General features: G+C 36.6%; 1 protein-coding gene across 6 annotated transcripts; it reads left to right on the top strand.

Moving 5' to 3' along the window:
• The first annotated feature begins 1140 nt into the window (after positions 1-1140).
• sytl2a (synaptotagmin-like 2a) lies at positions 1141-17212 on the top strand. 6 transcript variants are annotated; one of them, XM_060895702.1, is made up of 18 exons: positions 1141-1342; positions 3220-3415; positions 5248-5399; positions 6276-6399; positions 7397-7451; positions 7526-7715; positions 10048-10119; positions 12700-12801; positions 12980-13036; positions 13408-13493; positions 13953-14069; positions 14170-14339; positions 14767-14869; positions 14964-15122; positions 15387-15483; positions 15561-15657; positions 15764-15969; positions 16414-17212. In XM_060895702.1, exons 2-18 carry the CDS (start codon positions 3318-3320, stop codon positions 16548-16550), a joined length of 2022 nt encoding a protein of 673 aa, XP_060751685.1. In that variant the 5' UTR covers positions 1141-1342; positions 3220-3317; the 3' UTR covers positions 16551-17212. The 6 variants fall into 6 exon arrangements, with proteins under 6 accessions (XP_060751685.1, XP_060751688.1, XP_060751687.1 ...); XM_060895703.1 differs by lacking the exon at positions 1141-1342 and adding an exon at positions 2691-2807; XM_060895705.1 differs by lacking the exon at positions 10048-10119 and having other exon boundaries at positions 12983-13036.
• The last annotated feature ends 926 nt before the right edge of the window (positions 17213-18138 follow it).

Here is an 18138-nt window from a genome sequence, read left to right as displayed (position 1 = left end):
GGTGACTCACATGACTGTGGGGAGGAAAAACTCATTTTAATGATAAAGGAAGAAACCTTGCGAGGAACCAGGACTCAAAGGGAAACCTCATCCTCATATGGGTGACACTGGAGGGTGTTGTGTATATATATATATATATACAAAATTCAAATGATTTTGATATGTTCAGATTTCTGCGAAATTATCAACATGTTATTAAACTGTACCCATGTGGGATGTAGTAGCTTAGTGGAGTGGTTGAGGTGTTGGACTACTATTCAGTTCAAATCCCAGGTCCACCAAGCTGCTGCTGATGGGCCCCTGAGCAAGGCCCTTAACCCTCAATTGCTCAGTTGTATACATTGAAATCAAAAATTAAGTCACTCTGGCTAAGGGTGTCTGCTAAATGCCAGAAATGTAAATGTTACACGTTTGGATGATCTCCAACACTGACTGCAGACCTCCTAACCTGACATCAGCACTTGACCTCACTAATGCTCTTGTAGCTGAATAGAAAATTGTAACATTTAAATTTAAAGTCTTCCCAGAAGAGCAAAGGTAGCCTAAATCTGGACTGGGATGTTTAAATAGTGTAATGATTTCTAAGGAACCCATGTTTTCTTAAAGGCATAGCCCCATTACAAATAGCACATCTGGGTGTGAAGGTCAGCTGTCTACAAACATCTGGCCAATTAGTGTAATAAAAAGAGGTTATTACACTGAGTACAGGGTCTGTGCTTTTCCTTTAATTAGTGAAAATCACAACCTACAGTTATCAAGGTTGTATCTATATTGAGTTCTCCTAGTTATTTATCTGTTTGATTGGTCATTTGAATTGGTTCAGTGGGTTAAAACCATATAAGTCTATATACATAATAACTCAGACAAAATTTGTTTTGTCAATGTAAAGTGCAGGAATGAAAGGACCAGGGCTCCAATAAATATCCATACTATTATTGAACAGATCTGAAAAATTTGCTTTAAAAATAAAATTTAAATAGTCCAGAAAATAAGTATAATGAGAGAGTCTGTGAATGATTTGTATAGAATTTGTAGTTGGCGTGTCTGGCTTCACTCTGCCCGCCCCCGTGGTTCTGATTGGCTGCTTAATTTCCCCTGATCTGAGATCAGATTTTTCTCTGCATCATTGAGCGCTTTTTCTCCATTCGGCCTAATGAGCAGAGTTGCAAGGCAGGTTTATTATAAGAAACTTTTTTTTCCCTTGACTAACGGATTACAGCACCTATGATCAGAAGCTTCAGGAGGTCGCCATCATTACATGTTTAATCCTAGTACTATTATCTTTTCCCTTTTCCTCTTTTTTACTCAGTTTGCTAAATTGGTGCTCAGAGGGACCTTTAAGGTAAACTTTCTCTTCTTTACTCTGTTTACTACAAATACCTTAGTAGATCATGGAAGCAGTGGATTAGAGGTAAAATCTGCTTATGCTGTTCATGTATAGTAGTAAAATATGCAGCATGTTGTAACAAGAACAAATGCCCATGTTTTAACAGGTATGGGCCATAATTACAGATTTTTTTATTATTATTATTGTGATGGTGAGTCTTGGAGACTTAAATTGTTTAAATTATGCTTCTAAACTACTCTTGTAATGCCAATTCAGAAGAAAAAAGAAAAAAAAAACAGTTATATTGATTTCCTCACTTTCTAGCTTAGGCCAATGTTGTATAAACCACAAAAAAAACTTTTATTTTAACAAAAAAAAAAGGCTTTATTTATGAGATCGTTTCAAGAATTTTATTCATATCATTTCATTAGAGACGTCAACAAGTGTTTAAAGAAGGTCTTGAAGTTTATTACAGAATGTGTGTGAGAGACAGACAGACAGACAGACAAGTTGCTAGAGGTCTCTTGTCATAACATGTTCTTCTAAATGATCTGAATTCCTGCAGTTTGCACTGCAGTTATGCTACAAATCATTATGAAAACACTTATCTGCTGTATACCTACAATGAAATACTTATGGATATGCTGAATATATTTACAGTGCGCTTTCTTTGTGAATATAAATATATCTGACAATCTTCAAGACACTGAAGATTAGGACATTTTAATAAAGTGTGTGGAACGCTTACACAGGCTCTCCTCCACCTTAGGGATGTCTTACACCCCATAGTTAAACTATCATCGCATATTGATCTTTCTCTGTATCTCAGTATTGGAAGAACTCGGTTGTAAACAGTGTGTTTTATACTTTATTCCTCAGACTGGATTGGTTTTTTCATTTCATTACAACTCTATACCCTATTCGTTTGTAAATGTGGTGCAAATTTAGCTAAATGATCTAAATTACTGCAAATATTGTTATATAATTGCATTACAGCAATGTTTACCAGCATATCTATACCCAGGAATCTATCATTCAATTAAAAAAAATCTGTTTAAACGACCATTTTTCTACATTGTATAAAGTAAAACAGGACACACATATTTCTGTTATATTTCTCTAAATCCTGTCAAAGCCAGTTTGTTTAGACTTGTGGAAGTGAGTCAGAAAGAGTAGCTGGCGCTGGCACTTCCTTCTTAGGAGAATTGCACTGCAGCTCATGTCCTTTTAAACTTTAAGGAAAAAAGCGTTTTAAATATTGCCTGATTGGCCGTGCTCTAATCTAGTTTACTGATTGTAAGTGGTTATCTCGGAGGAGCTCAAATAAACACGATTTTTACAGATGGAATTTTGGCTCAGTCGCTGTGTACTGTCCAGACATTTATACACTTTTCAGGCTGACCTTTTAAAGTTTTGTATACAGAAAACAAGAGAAGAGACTTCGGAGTATGCCACAATGGTTTACATTTTTCTTCTAAAGGTCAGCTGGTAATGCCACATCACATGCTCCTTGTAAAATCTTTAATGTTATGCTGCATTGTGACTGATATGTAATAACCTTTTTTTATTCTGGAATACGAACATCAGTTAACTCTTTTAGAAGCCCATTATATGATTCGTGTGATACTGGTGATAGGATGGTGTAATTTTTTCTATAATGAACCTCAATCATTTATTGATGCAGAGCTGTTTGTTTGAGCTACAGCCCTTTTTATGCGTTTTTTTTCTCCTTTGAATTGCTGCTATATTTCCCTCCTGATTTTTGACGTTATCCAGACGTGTATAGACAAAGGATTCCGATGTGTTACCACTCCTCAAGCCTCTGTTTAACTTTTTAGCGATGCTGCTGTGTCTGTTGTAAACTTAAACTAAAGATATCTGATCATCAACAGCGTGTGAAGGCTGATCCCAGAACAGTCTCAGCATACATGCAGAACCAGAGCCTGTAGCTGTGTCTGTGATCGAAAATCTTGTCCCTGGACTCATCAAGATGGATTTGAGCTACTTGACTGAGGAGGAGCAGGAGATGATCCTGTCCGTTCTGAAGAGAGATGCTGAGCTGAAACATAAAGAGGAGCAGCGAATCAAGTGAGTGAAATACATAAGGGCTCGGATGAATGTTTGGACTTTAGATGTTTAAACACAATGCTATTATTATGCATGCTATTAAAGGAACATAATAATCACCAGGGTGGTCTGATGTGGCCTGATGCACTTATGATATGGCGCTTATGACATTTTTTATCTGTTTATAGTTACATTAATCTTGTGGCACATTCATAGTTATTGCGTGCATTACAGCAGCTAAAACCATGGCTTCTCTCACATTATCTCAATGTTATTAAGACAGAAATGCTGGAATTTTTTGTTAATTCTCAGCCCTGCAGACGTCTCTGTGGCAGAAACTTGAAGGAACTTCAGCTAAGACTATTACAAAGTCCCTGAGACCCATTCACTGGAGACTCCATAAATAAGCATAAAAACATGTTTGTTTTTTTTTTTGAGGAAAAATATTGTGTATTATTACACTTAAATTATGTGGGCGGTCCACTATCCAAGTCCCTGTGAATGAGCTGTTACTACAGAAACAATAACACATTAGATCAAGTGAATTAATTTAGAGCTGTGATTTTTGAAACCACTTAATTACTTCATGAAATGAAATTAGTTAATGAACTTCCAGAGCCTGGCTGCCTCCAGGAAAGTTTCACATAATTTTTCTTATCGAATCAAAAGACACCAAATTACAGATAGTTGCACTTTATTTTCTTCATTCTGGAGGTTGCTTTTTATCTCTAAGGCATTTAAGCAGCTTGCTGACCACCTGCCTGATTGTGGATTGAGAGTGTGTGAATTTAATATTCATTCATTCATTCATTCATTCATTCATTCATTCACATTTGATTAGTGCTTTATCGTGGTCAGGGTCACCATAGATTTTTATTTGATGTAATCCTTCAATTGCTGTAGAGTTTTTCCATCTTCAGTGCAGAATGAAAGAAGAATGTCTGGAATTTCTCCATACTGACATCGTTGTAAACCTGCCTCATTAAGTTAGAGGTTAATCTCCAGGAGTCACATACTTAAAGTCTAAGTCTTGTATATTCAGTCCTTCAAGTGTACGCTGTTTTGTGGAAGAAAGCACCACGACAGCAACGAACACGAGTAAGTGGAGCATTATAGTGCAGCACACTGAAGAGTTAGTCGGTGCCTGAAGCTGAAAATCTCGGGTCACGGGGAGCCTGTGCCTATCTCAGGCGTCATCGGGCATCAAGGCAGGATACACCCTGGCCGGAGTGCCAACCCATCGCAGGGCACACACATACACACTCTCATTCACTCACACACTACGGACAATTTTCCAGAGATGCCAATCAACCTACCATGCATGTCTTTGGACCGGGGGAGGAAACCGGAGTACCCGGAGGAAACCCCCGAGGCACGGGGAGAACATGCAAACTCCACACACACAAGGCGGAGGTGGGAATCGAACCCCCAACCCTGGAGGTGTGAGGCGAACGTACTAACCACTAAGTGCCCCTGCCTCAATTCAGTTAAGACACAAGACACAAACATACCAAACTTTAAGTGGACAATGATGTTCTGACAGTGTTAGCGCCTTGAACAACTGATGGTCTTGTGATTTTTTATTTTTTTTATTTTATTTATTTATTTTTTTTTCCTGATACATATTTCATTTGCAGTACTATTTGTTGTATGAGGAAACATTTGGGTGTTGTGGAAACAACCCCAACAGACCGTGATGCTTGGCTGAGTAACCTGACCCTCGTACTGTTTAAATATGTCTAGTGCAGCTGTTCCACAGAAAAGTGCCAGTAACAATAATAATAAAGTATCAGTGTCTCTGTTAAGACATGCCTGTCTCAGTTCTAACATGTTTCTCTCCCTCCTCCATACAGAAAGCTGCAGAAAACTGAGCGAGATAAGCAGAAACTGAAGTACCTGACAGGAGAATGGTTTTACGAGACCAAGTCAAGCAGACACCGAGACAAGACACATGGCTCTGACATCGTTAGAGCCTCCATGTCGCGCAGGAAACCTGTGACTATAAGTGAGTGTGCCAGAAGATACACTGCCTCGACTCTCTCTTAGTCCTGGGAACTGATCACATGCCTCTGCCTCATACCAGCAGAAATACACCTTTAAACAAAGCATTACAGGGCAACTATTTACACAGGTATTTGACATCCCAGAGCACAGGGGTGTTCTAGGGCTGTAACACGGTGCAAATATCTGTACAGGTAACAGTTACAGTTATTTGTTTCACGTCATATGTTTGTGCCCGCATGAATATAAAAACCTCCAGCCTTTTTTTTTTTTTTTTTTCTTTTTTGTGCAAGATTCTTTTCTCAGTCAGAAAAACAGTAACACAAAAAAACAAGTGTGTGCCTTTTCCCCTGTGTTCCCAGGATAGGAGGGGTGGTGTGATATGTGAGGTCAAAGCTTATCAGTTCTATTTTTTTATATTATAAAAGAACAAGTCATACTTTTTACCCATTTATTGTTGTGGAATGTCTGGGAAACTTGTTCTTGTTTCCTTACCAGCCTCCCTTTTTTTGTGTTTGTCTTTTTAAAGTTAATGCAAAAAATATGATGGAGCTCAGGTTTCTCTATAATGAAGATTGTTATAAAGCTTTACACTGGTGTCTCCTTTAATTAATGTCAATTACCTTAGAGTGTGGCATATACAACAAACGTTCCTGTGAATTAGATGCTACTAAAAAAGTGTATATACGTGAACATTGTCTTGCACCCAGCACTATTGTCAAAGCTGCCCGAAATGTCAAATTTATCTGTGATTTAAATGATTTGCTAAACCAAGGTACTGCTCAGTCTGTTGTGACCAGTGGGGTTCTCTTGATCGACATATATGCGTGTATCTGACCTACTCTGTGTTATGTTTACACAATTTATGTGTGTCTTTCAGAGGAGCTCACACAGATCTGGCCGAGAACGTCTAGCTTTTTGAAAAGTGAAAGCAAGGACATTTTTATTCCACCCGAATTGTCTGGATTAATAGGCGAACCATCAACAACTGCACATGATAACAGGTGACCTTTTATTTACAGACATGTAATTTTGTCAGAAATAAATCCTTTTAGTAGGCTGGTTTCTCCCATATCATTAAGCAGTATGACTCACACAAAGTCCACTTTCTTTGGTTAGAGACTCACTCAGCACCTCACACGGGCCCCAACATCCGGCCATTAGGGAAGCAGTAGCTTGAAAAGTCGGTACATTAAGCACAAACGTAGCAATATTTCAGCAATCTCATTGTTCTGTTAATGTTCAGAAATATTAACGTCAAGTTTTTATCTCCTTAAATAACATTGAAACAACCAATGACTGACACAGAAGCTTTTCCCACAGGTCATGCTTAGCATGTGACATAGAAAGAATTTAATCTCCTGCAACTTTCTTCACGTTTAGAATTGTGTGTGAGGAATGAAAGTGGAAATAGCTGTGTGTGTATGTATATATATATGTATATATATGTATATGTATATATGTATATACATACGTGTGTGCGTGTGCAAGAGCGAGTGTGTGCGAGCATGTGTGTGTGAATAAATGAATAGCACTCTAGGTCTACTGCCATGTTCAACAATTTGAGAAACTTTTTTCTAACATAGATTACATTTCTAACTATTTTTCTGCAATTTATTCTTTTCCCTAAATAGCAAAGGGTGTTCAACAAACTGATTGCACAGAAGTGGTGTCTGTAGCAAATATAGCAGAGCCACCACAGCTATCACTATCTATTATGGCAGCAGTTATTTTATATCATAGCTATTTTTCTTGTTTTTCTTCTTTTTTTTATCTAAAGCTCAATAACTTAAAACTGTGCATTTAAATGCTCGCTTGATCTAATTGTAAATGTAATGGAGAAAGTGCTGTTTATATAATACATAATGTTTCAAATATTTTATTACAATGCCCTGCAGTCATAAATGGTTCTATAGAGTGGCTTGCTAACACAGCATGGCTTAATACACATTTCTTTTTACTGAATATATTGTCGACATTAATCATGGCTTCCTTTAACAGGGACGATCACTACCAAGTTGCAGAATACAAAACTTCTGCACACCCTCAAGCAAAGGTACATAAATTAAAAAAAAATATTTTAATGAGGTTTTTTATGCTGCAAAATTATTAATGATGTTATTTTTGTAGCCTAGACCGAATCCTTTCAACAGCAGACCGGTAGGGTTAGAATCTCATGTAAAGACTGAGGGATATTTGCAAACTGGTGTACCTCAGATACCAGGGAATATGCAAAAGGTTCCTGCAAACCAACAGTCAACGGAGGAGTCACTGTTGGTATGGGCAAAACCGAAGCGTACATCACAGATCCCTGCTGAGGGTGAGAATCTCACTCATTGTTTATAAGCTGCTGCAAAAATATGTAGTTTATGCTGTGATTCAGACTCCATCTTATAATGATCTAAACTCGATTTCAGAGGAAGTCCATCTCAAACATTTATTTTATTTTACGTACCATGAAATGGCAGCCCTCAAATCTACAATATATTGCAGTTAACTTGACTGAAAGCATTTGAAGGCTGTTGTGTACTCTTCTGTTAGGTTGTGCTGTCAATACATAATTAACATGTTGTGTTTTTGCTGGAGCGGCTGACACGAAGAACAAACAGAGTGTTTTCCTTGCTCACATTCAGTAAGTTTGATTGACTGATTTCCACTGAATGCTATGTGTGGTGTTCACACGTTTGGGGTTTTTTTTGGTTTTGGGGATGGCTATTTAACTCAAGCATGCACTTTATGTTTTCTGTGACTCATATCTGTTCCATGCAACATTAATCTTTGTGTCTATGATCGCCGTGTTCAGAGTTGGCGACTTAAGCCATACTGTAAGATTACGTCAATTTTTATGTAAGGGGAAGTTATTCGTATTAGAAATGGACTATGCATGTGCTTACTTTGATTTTCTGGGATCTGAAGGGGAATTATTCAACTCACCTGTATGTAGGCGATACTTCCAGGGTTGCCAATATTTTTAAAGAACAATGAGCTTAAGTTTATATTCAAAATCACACGGAACAAGACGATCTTCGAGTTAAGTCTTAGGTCTAAATAGCGATGTGTTTAATTTTGCTGTTAAATCCTTTTCACATGCATTTTACTCAGCTGTGTTTATGGCCCAAAAGTCTTCTCAAGAGATTGAATGCAAATAAAAAAAAAATTTTAGTCATATGTTTTACAGATATATTTCAGATTTGGTTTCAAGTGCAAACAAACTCTATATATTTCTGGACTGTAAATTAAACTGTAATTTCACTTCAGAAGGAAATTGACAGTTTTTGGAATGGGTAGGAAGCGGCGACGACATAGAAAATGGATCAGCATACAAATAAATCCAGTCAAGAAAGAAAGCAGCCAGATACTGAGGGGATTATATAAAGGAACGTAGACATTCGTTATGATTATAAGCTGTCATGTATGACCAGAATCTACTCCTAAGATCAGGCATAGAGATGTTCATTTCCAAACAAATTTATATATAAATGCAAGTCAGGGTTTCTGTCTAAAATCTGAATGTTGGATAATTTTCAGAAAGATTACTGAAAGGCTCTTTATTATTATTATTATTATTATTCTGATTTTGTCCCAACATTTATAACCAAGTGCTAGCCCAGTATGCCTAAGGTTAACCAAAAGGTTTTCAGCTATATTCCTTCTAAGGCTGTTTTTTGAATACCAGCAATGACTCATAGACAGGAAATGACTGATTAGGTTGAAATTCAGAGGAGTAAGGAGAGAGCTCCAGCTGCGACTTTGCTGATATTCCCCTCCCCATCAGCAATCTCTGTCAGTCCTCTCTTTTCTTCTGAATTAGAACGCTTCTTTCTGGGGTGTTTAGATAGCAAGTTTGTGCATTTCATTATCATGGATGCCAGAGAAACTGGCAGACCAGAGGTTATAGGCAAGGATAGGCAGGATAGGCAAGAATCTGAAAGGGGAGACAAATGAAGTTGAGACTACAAACATAAGAGGTGTGTGGCTGTACCACTAAGAAAAAGGAAAAAAACATAAAAGCAAAAACACTCTGTGCTGCTGTAGATTTCCTGATATTTTCAGTTTCAAAAAGCTGAGTAATTCAGTTTTGATAACTCTGTTTAAGTGATTGGCCAAGAAGTAGGGAAGGGTATGTTTTGACGGCAGGAAATTGATTGAACAAGCACGACCAACAGTCTTACCTTGTACATGCAGCAAGGACAATACATACATTTTAAAAGGTGTTATTGTGTAACCTAACCAAATTCTGCTCATTATTCAGATATTAAGCAAGAGTATTAAGAGTTTTAACAATGCTTAAGTGGCATTACATCCATTCTTCTGTCCTTTAACCCATCTGTCATACTAATTGCTTGGCTGCACATATAAAACACATTAATGTATATTTCTGCTCATGCATGTATGCAGACAATGTGTATGAGTGGTAATTGGTGAATTGGCCCTGCAGGAATGTGATTTTATACTGTCTGAATTTAAATTTAAATCATGTATGACATTTTTAATATTCATAGTATATCTCAGTACAGAAGTGAATATTTGAAGATGCAGGATCTTGCTTTTTAGCACATTATGACTAAGGTTATAGTAGTCATTAAGAAAAGTGAGCTTGGATTTGTGATATTTTTCGCAGTTTCTCCCTGATCTGCTTGTTTATTCTGCAGATCATCATGAGGATCTTGCTGAACCTCGTTCCTCTCAGGTGTCTCAGCCCTCTGCCTCTCTTATACATCAAGGTAAAGTCAGTCAACTGAGTACAGAGGGCCAATCCCAACTATTAAGAGAGGAGGATGAAAGCTCCATCAATGAGGTACTTGGGTGGGTTGGAATGGTGTCCAGACACAGTGGCAAAATAAATAAATGGCCTGGTTTTCAAGAGGAGCAGAACAGAGGTCCAGACGGTCATGTTACTCCATACACAGAAAACACATCTCGCATTCAGTCAGAAATAAAAGCAAAACTATCAACCATGCTTAGGATGGGTCTGCCTGGTTGTCCACTCGATGACAAGCAAGACAACATAAATGTAAGCTGTTCTGCACGAAATTCTGGACTAAACTTTACAACAGAAGAATTTGAAGAAAATTCATTTCTTTCTATGATGGAAAGAGAGAGAGAGCGAATATACCAGGGAGAAGTGTCACAAAATCGACTTTCCAGACTGTTGTCTTTTTGGGAGAGTGGGAGCAAAGGGCCAGATGTACTGGATTGTAAAAAAATTGAGACCAGTGATGACAAAGTAGCAGGTCAAAAATTACCAAAGGTAGTGTTTAACTTAAGCCCATCAAAAGCAGAGAAATCTAAATATACAAATATTTGTGATTCATCTTTTGACACTGGTCAGCTACCAACTAAACAAATAGGTGATGTTCCTGTATACAAACTAAAGGAAAGTTATTCTCCTGTTCTGTCGGTCAGAAAGTCTATAACTGAGCAGGATACCATCAATGATCCCAAGACATGCTGGGAGAGAGAAAAAAGTATTCCTAAGATCATTATCAGCACTCCTGACTGTAGGCCAAAATGTTATTCTCAAGAACGTTTCAAAATTTCTACCAGCCCAAATCTAGTGGAAATTCCTGAGACAAGTATTTCCTCTATAAACAGAGAACTTGGCGAGATAAAGGCTTCATCAAAAGGAAAACTGAAGGAAAGTTCCAAAGGAGACCTAGTTAATAGTCCTGTAGATGACACAGATAGGACGCCTTACAACAGATCTCCATTTAGGACACGCATGTTAGGTTCAGGTAAAAGTATTAAGTGTAATCCAGTATCACACCCCATCAGAAATCTCACTTCAGTTTCAAAGGATCACAGTGACCAGTCAACGGGTGACCCGACGACAATCCTAGAGCAGTCCAGAATACTCAGTACAAGACACATGACTAAAGTGTTGTCTGGAGATTTACAGCCAGTCAAGGAGTCTAGACAGAGTGGGTACCCACTGAGAGCCTTTAGTTTAGATATCAGTCCAACTGAAAAGACACCCTTGAAAGGTTTGGAACACATACCCAGAGGACAGCACACCAGGTATCCACATGAACTGTCAAGTCCAGGGAAAGATGGCATATTGCTGGCTGAGACACCAGAGCAGCATCTCTTGTCTTTTGCAGGAAATACATCTGAGAGAATCATAGAGTACCAGCGTACATCTCCACACTCTTCACCATGTTTTGGAAGGTCAGAGGCTCGAGGAACTGTTTGCATAGGCAACATCAATAGTAAACAAGTCAATTTCTTGCCTGTTTCACAAGGTCAAACCTCTGTACAGCTGATAACATCACCTGTGAAAAATCAAAAGACCACCAATAAACGATCAGTTAAAGGTATCGAGGATGCGATTCCAGTTGTGCTCACACAACAAATGCAGCTGGATGACTTGCAGCACAAAACGTTTCTAACTAGGTCTGAACTGAACTGTCAGCATCACTCAAATGTAGCTGATTCCACACATGTATCTGAGGTTTCACACCAACCAGACCAGCAAGAATGGGCTGGAGTACAGATGTGCAAGAGATCTGAGCACATTTCAAACTCTCTACAATCCCAGGCTCAGTCAGAGGTCACCCTCTCCAGCAGCAGATCAACTGAAGCCTGTGAGCGCTAACTTACTTGGTCTAGTCAGGATTCACTATAATCACTTTGGCAAAATTAGAAAAGATAATAAATCAATCAGTTTTGTACAAAAAACATTTGTCATCTATTGTATATAAATGTATATATATAATGTGTGTGTGTGTGTGTGTGTGTGTGTGTATGTATGTGTATGTGTATATATATATATATATATATATATATATATATATATATATATATATATATATATGTGTATATGTATATGTATATGTATATGTATGTATGTATGTATATATGTATATGTATTACAATTTTCTATCATTTTAAAACATTATTTCTACATTTCATGTGTTTAACTGTTACAAGGTCGACTTGTACAATTTCTTTTTATAGCAGTACATTTCATGCCATCATGTAATAGTCGTGATTATTTCAGCACAGTAAATAACCAATTATCTTTGTTAAGAAGTTGCTTTTGAACATTTTATTGTTAAAGCCAATTCACCAAGGACAATTCTAACATGTAACTTGGTTCTCGCATTAAAGTAAATGTTTTTGATAAAACTGACGTTTTAGATAAAACTACCATACTAGTAAAATACTGTGTAATTTTATAATTTTTGCCATAATTTTCTAATGTACATCCAGAGTACATTTTGTATAGGTAGTAATCGGTCCGATTTGATGCTGAAGTTGTTAAGCTATGTTTTAATCTTCTAGTTTGACATTATAATTTGTAGGTGGCAGTGAGGCGCCAAGTCCAGTAAGAACAGCACAAAAACAAACCATAAGACCTCTTTCTATTTCCAAGAGTTTAGAGGACCTGGCAACCCTACCCTCAAGTGAGTACCCTGACTCTAAAATGTTTTAATTGGCTATCATGATCCATCAGGTCATGTCAGGATTTATGCTAAATAACATCTAGAAATAGACAAATGTGTACATGTACTTTCAAAATCATCTGTATTTACACTGCATTTGGTATTACATGACTTTCTGGCTATTCTACTTAACTCCAAGAAGATGAAAGATGGAAAAATGAACAAAGGAGTGGCATAATACACACGGTGGAGGAAGGTAAATATTTTGCTAAGCTTTCAGAAGCTTTGACTCTTGAAACATATATATCCCTTTCCTTTGGTAATGAACTTTCAACCATTCATAACTTTCATGTGTGTTTAATTGATTCCATAAAAGAAGGCCATTTCCATTATAGAAAATGAATGTTAGTTAAAAGATAACAGTTTTAGGATTAATTCAAGACTTTTATAACACATACGCTCAAGAAATTTAAACATACAGTTATATTTCTGATTAATCAGATGAAGAAGAATATTTAATAAAGACACCCCAAAGAGGTAGCAGCATTATTCTGTCATATAAAATATGATTATACAATTTCTCTGTGCTCTTTACTATATCTGCTGCTAATGGACTGGTGTCGGCAGCTCCAGATTCACTCAGCATTGCTGTCCTGGATCCAGAGCAGAGTAAGAGGCTGAGTGTCTCAGTACCTGCTTTCACGCACGAGCAGGTAATTAGGTTACCTGATCTAGCATCCATTTTAATGTATGGTAAAAGTTCTGCATGCTTTAAATCAATGGAACTTAACCCTTTTATACAGATAAATGAGTTGTAAATTACTGGTTAATATGTCTAGTTATCTATTAGTAAATCAACGGTCACTGTTTAATCAGATTTTGGCTCGATATGTAATATATTATGATATGGATAATTTTTACTTAATAATTTGTTTACTTAAAGTGCTGCACTTTTATATACTATATGGAGCCATGTGAATTAGAAGTATTCCTTTCCTTTGTTTTAAAATTAGAAGGGAATATTGTAATAATAACCAGCGATGATTAATTTCATTTGTAAGATCATCGGTAATAGAAATATGTCACACAAACCTAGTCAGAATCACTAGAAGCATGTGAATTCAGTTATTTTCATCACGTACATTTTTCTTTTGTCCTCCTGTGTCTATTAGGATAACAGCAAAGAAAGTGACTGTCTCTCAGTAAACAGTTTCTATTCTGAAAGGCAGAGGAAAAGCAGCACAAATACTAACGCAAGTGCTTCCTCTGGTCTCGCCTCCATGTCTCCTGTATGTGCCTTACATTTTAACACGTAACAAACTGTCTTTGTTTGTATGTATCATTACTGTCTTAGTGAATAATGTTGAGTAACTTGTGTTGATGTGAAAGGTCAGTGGCAGTGTCACAAACATTTACAGCACAGACTTCGGACATGTGGAAGTTAAGGGAACCATCCAGTTTGCCATTAACTATGTGAATAAACTGGGAGAGCTCCACATATTTATAGTCCAGTGCAGAGATTTGGCTGCGGCAGAACCTAAGAGGAACCGTTCTGACCCGTGAGTGGATCGTTGTGCTTCTTTTCCTTAAAACAGAGACATTGTTATTATAAAATTAAGATTTCCAATGTAACAAACTTACTAATAAGTATTACAAGGGGAAAAAAGTGAACATGTCTTGAATATAGTCAAAATGATCTATTATTTATATTATATGATTACAATGAACCAAATATAAGATTATTGCACCTATTTTTAGATATTTTTCTTGTTTCTTGCTTTTTCTTATTGTTCTAATAGCAAAATACCTTGCTTATTTTAATCATTAATATCTATAAAGAATACTAAGAATTTAACAGGCTTAATAATTTTATATTGATAGATAGATAGAATGTGTGTGTGTAACTTGTTATGGAAACAAATTTTCTGCTTGTTCATTAGTGTGTTCTAACTAATGCATTGTGATGTCTTCTTTTACATGGTTCAGGTATGTTAAATGCTATCTTTTACCTGACAAAGCAAAGCTGGGGAAGAGGAAAACCTCTGTGAAGAAGAAGACTCTTAATCCTACTTATAACGAAATCTTACGGGTATGCATTGTTTTAAAAATTGCAGGGTAATATTTTGTTCACTTTGTATATATTAAAAACATGTTGAAACCAATATGTGCTCCTTTCCAAACAGTATAAGATACCACTTGAGAGCTTAAAGGTCCACACATTAAACATCTCTGTGTGGCATAATGACATGTTTGGGAGGAACAGTTTTCTTGGGGAGGTCAATGTGGATTTGTCTGAGTGGGACAATAACACACACATGATGGACCGCACCCTCAAAGGAAGGGTAAGGCTTTCTAAAATATTAAAAAAAATTAAATGCTGGCTTATCTTTAAAAATATCATTCACAAAATTCCTCATCTGTTTGTGTGAATATTGTTAGATAATACTTGTATGTAGGTGTGGTTTATTAAAGGAAATCAGAGAGCCTATAAATAAGGGGAAAAAAATGCAACGGTTTATTCAGACTTGTCTGTTGTGGAAACATTACAATATGCTAAAATTATAAAAATATATGAATAAATATATGCTTTTTTAAATCTGTCTTAGACTGTAACACCATTCAGTCCAAAGCACGTTAACCTCGACATGGATGTGTGTGGAGATATGAGGATATCTTTGCGTTTCCTTCTGAAGACATCTGAAGGTAAGTATTCAGACTTCATTGGCTGTGCAGACAAATGCAATGTGAAATGAATAAATTTCTGCCTTCTGTGGTTGTAGGTGACAAGACACCACGGACGGGTGAGATTCAAGTCTGGGTAAAGGAATGTACGAAACTACAATCCGTAAGAAGGAGTATGGATCCGTTTGTGAAATGGTATGTGTATACGCTGTAGCCAAGCTGTGTATTTATTTATGCTTTATAGAGGTATGGCTTCATCTCTGTAGTGGTTTGTTCATGTACTGTATATTGTGGCTTTCAGCTCAATTCTTCCAGTCAGCCATGAGAAAAAAAGGCAGAAAACTCGGGTTGTAAAGAGGACGGCAAACCCTGTTTTCAACCACACCATGGTCTATGAAGGCCTTAGACCAGAAGACCTGAGAGAAACATGTGTTGAACTCACAGTGTGGGATCATGATCGGCTCAGTAATCACTTCATAGGAGGCACAAGGCTTAACCTTGGAACAGGTGGGAGGCACTAGTGCTAAAAATCACCACCATTTATTCACAGCTAGGTGTACTTATAGATAAAATACAAGGATGCAGTAGTAAGCATTATACTAAGTGTAATGTTATAACTAACCAAAGTTATTTACTCTAACACCACATCCCAAATGTGCCCATGTTAACAATGTTCTACATATTCGAGAATGGTCATTGTGTAATATTGTGGATTATAAATAAGATTAAAAATAACCTAGTTCCTGTTATAATGTACATTATAGCAGATACAAACAGTCATTTCCTTACAAGCCTCTTGTTTTTCCTCCTTCTTGAAATTGAAGTTTGTCAGAAGTAAAAACTTTAAATGCTAGATTTAGTATTAAAATTAGTATTAAAATGAGCAATAATTTGATTGTAGTATATTGTGTATGCTTGTAAATAAATTTTGTCATTTCTGTCTTTATCCAGGTAAAAGTCACAACACTGACGTAAAATGGATGGATTCTAACGCTGCTGAATCTGCATTGTGGAGAAGAATGATTGAATCAACGAATGAATGGGTTGAAGAAACCTTGCCTTTAAGGATGCTCATCATGGCAAGATAGGAACGCTCCATGTGTTTGGCTCAACAAAAGACGTGTGAAAAATCTTATAGAACATCAATTTGGAGGATGTGGTACACGCTGCTAAATATACATGCCTTCATTTGAGGTCATGTGAATAGAACAAGGAGTATTGAAAATACTGTATGTTTTACCTCTTGTTGTATATAAATGTATATCTAATATTTTTTCATTAACAAATTAAATAAATTGTGCATATGATTTAGTGTGTCAGGAAATGCAGCAGAGAGTTGGACAGTTTTTTAACTAAGTAACAGCATATTCTAAATTAGTCTTATGTCATAGTCTTATGTACAGTATGTGCTTTTTTGTTTTTTTTATTTACCCTAATTAACAACCCTATTCCAGCATCATGTTTTCCCTAACAAACCAATTTCAACTTTATAATCCTTTTTAGCTGATTGTGTGAATGTGATGGAAAACACTAAAATATGTAACACAGAAGTATAAAAATATGTATTATGTACATGTATTATAGAGATATTCCTCGGTTGGCAAAGAAGCTGTTACTGCATTTCATATTTGAAACTAAATGTTTGAGTCAGAGCACTATATTTAAAATAGCTCTGCAGATGATGTACAGATGATCATTTTATTAAAGCATTTTGAATAAATATTAAATGTACAGTGACATTAAGATAAAATGGCGTTTCCTGTTATTTGATCATTTTATTAAATACTTATAAGGACATGATTTGTTTTATATTATTTAGAAAAGGGAATACAATATAAATGACATCAGTAAAATTAATAATACTGTATTAAATCAATATAAATTTTGCAGATTATAAAATACACTGTTAAAGGAAATCATTTCAGAAAGAGATGGCGAAATGATTATTGGAGTAGGATGACAAATCTAAACACCCATGGTTGAGATCCAGACAAAGAGATGAAGATATTCAGTACAAGGCTATACGTATTTGTGGGTCTGTTGAGTTTATTTAATTGGCTGAGATCTTGAGCTGTTTAAGTTGTTGTACATAAATGTAAAATACCAGTGGCTCAAATTTTCTTCAGAGAAAGCATCATGCCCTATGTCTGAATCAAATGTATTAATGAGAACTAATAACTAATAGCTGTGTAATGGGGACAATCTTGCTGATGTGGTCTAACTGCACTAATATAATGAGACGTCTTTATTTACATGGTTTAATTTTGTTTAAAGCTAATCTGCCCACAGGGGCTGCAACCAGTGACTTCTGTGCCGGTCCCAAGCCTGGATAAATAGAGAGGGTTGTCTCAGGAAGGGCATAAACAGCCTTCACTGGCACTGTTGACCTACAGGGAAAGGACTGAAGAAAATAGACATATAATTCTGATTCTGATTTCTGACTCTGATTCTGATATATTAGGCAGCTCAGAGTAAAGAGGGACATGGCAAAGGCCGAACAGAAAGCGCACGTTGAGTCGTATGCCAGGTTAGACACGATGGAAGGTGAGAAGGGCTTAGAGATAGAGATGGGAAGCATGTGCGACAGATAAGAGTGGTTAAAGATAGAGATGGAAAGGTGCTAACAGTCCAGAAGAGTGTGAAGAGAAGATGCAAAGGCTATTTTGAGGAGCTGAT

This window comes from Tachysurus vachellii, chromosome 20 (genome assembly GCF_030014155.1).
Source record: "Tachysurus vachellii isolate PV-2020 chromosome 20, HZAU_Pvac_v1, whole genome shotgun sequence".
Lineage (NCBI taxonomy): Eukaryota > Metazoa > Chordata > Actinopteri > Siluriformes > Bagridae > Tachysurus > Tachysurus vachellii.
This window is presented reverse-complemented; position numbering and strand designations above follow the sequence as displayed.

Excerpts from the sequence above, each read along its gene's own strand:
- sytl2a (XM_060895700.1), top strand. The coding sequence starts at position 10,212 with ATGGTGTCCAGACACAGTGGCAAAATAAATAAATGGCCTGGTTTTCAA. Across the intron at positions 14,070-14,169 it reads GTCTCGCCTCCATGTCTCCT|GTCAGTGGCAGTGTCACAAA; the intron begins GTATGTGCCTTA and ends TTGATGTGAAAG. Across the intron at positions 14,870-14,963 it reads CTTATAACGAAATCTTACGG|TATAAGATACCACTTGAGAG; the intron begins GTATGCATTGTT and ends CTTTCCAAACAG.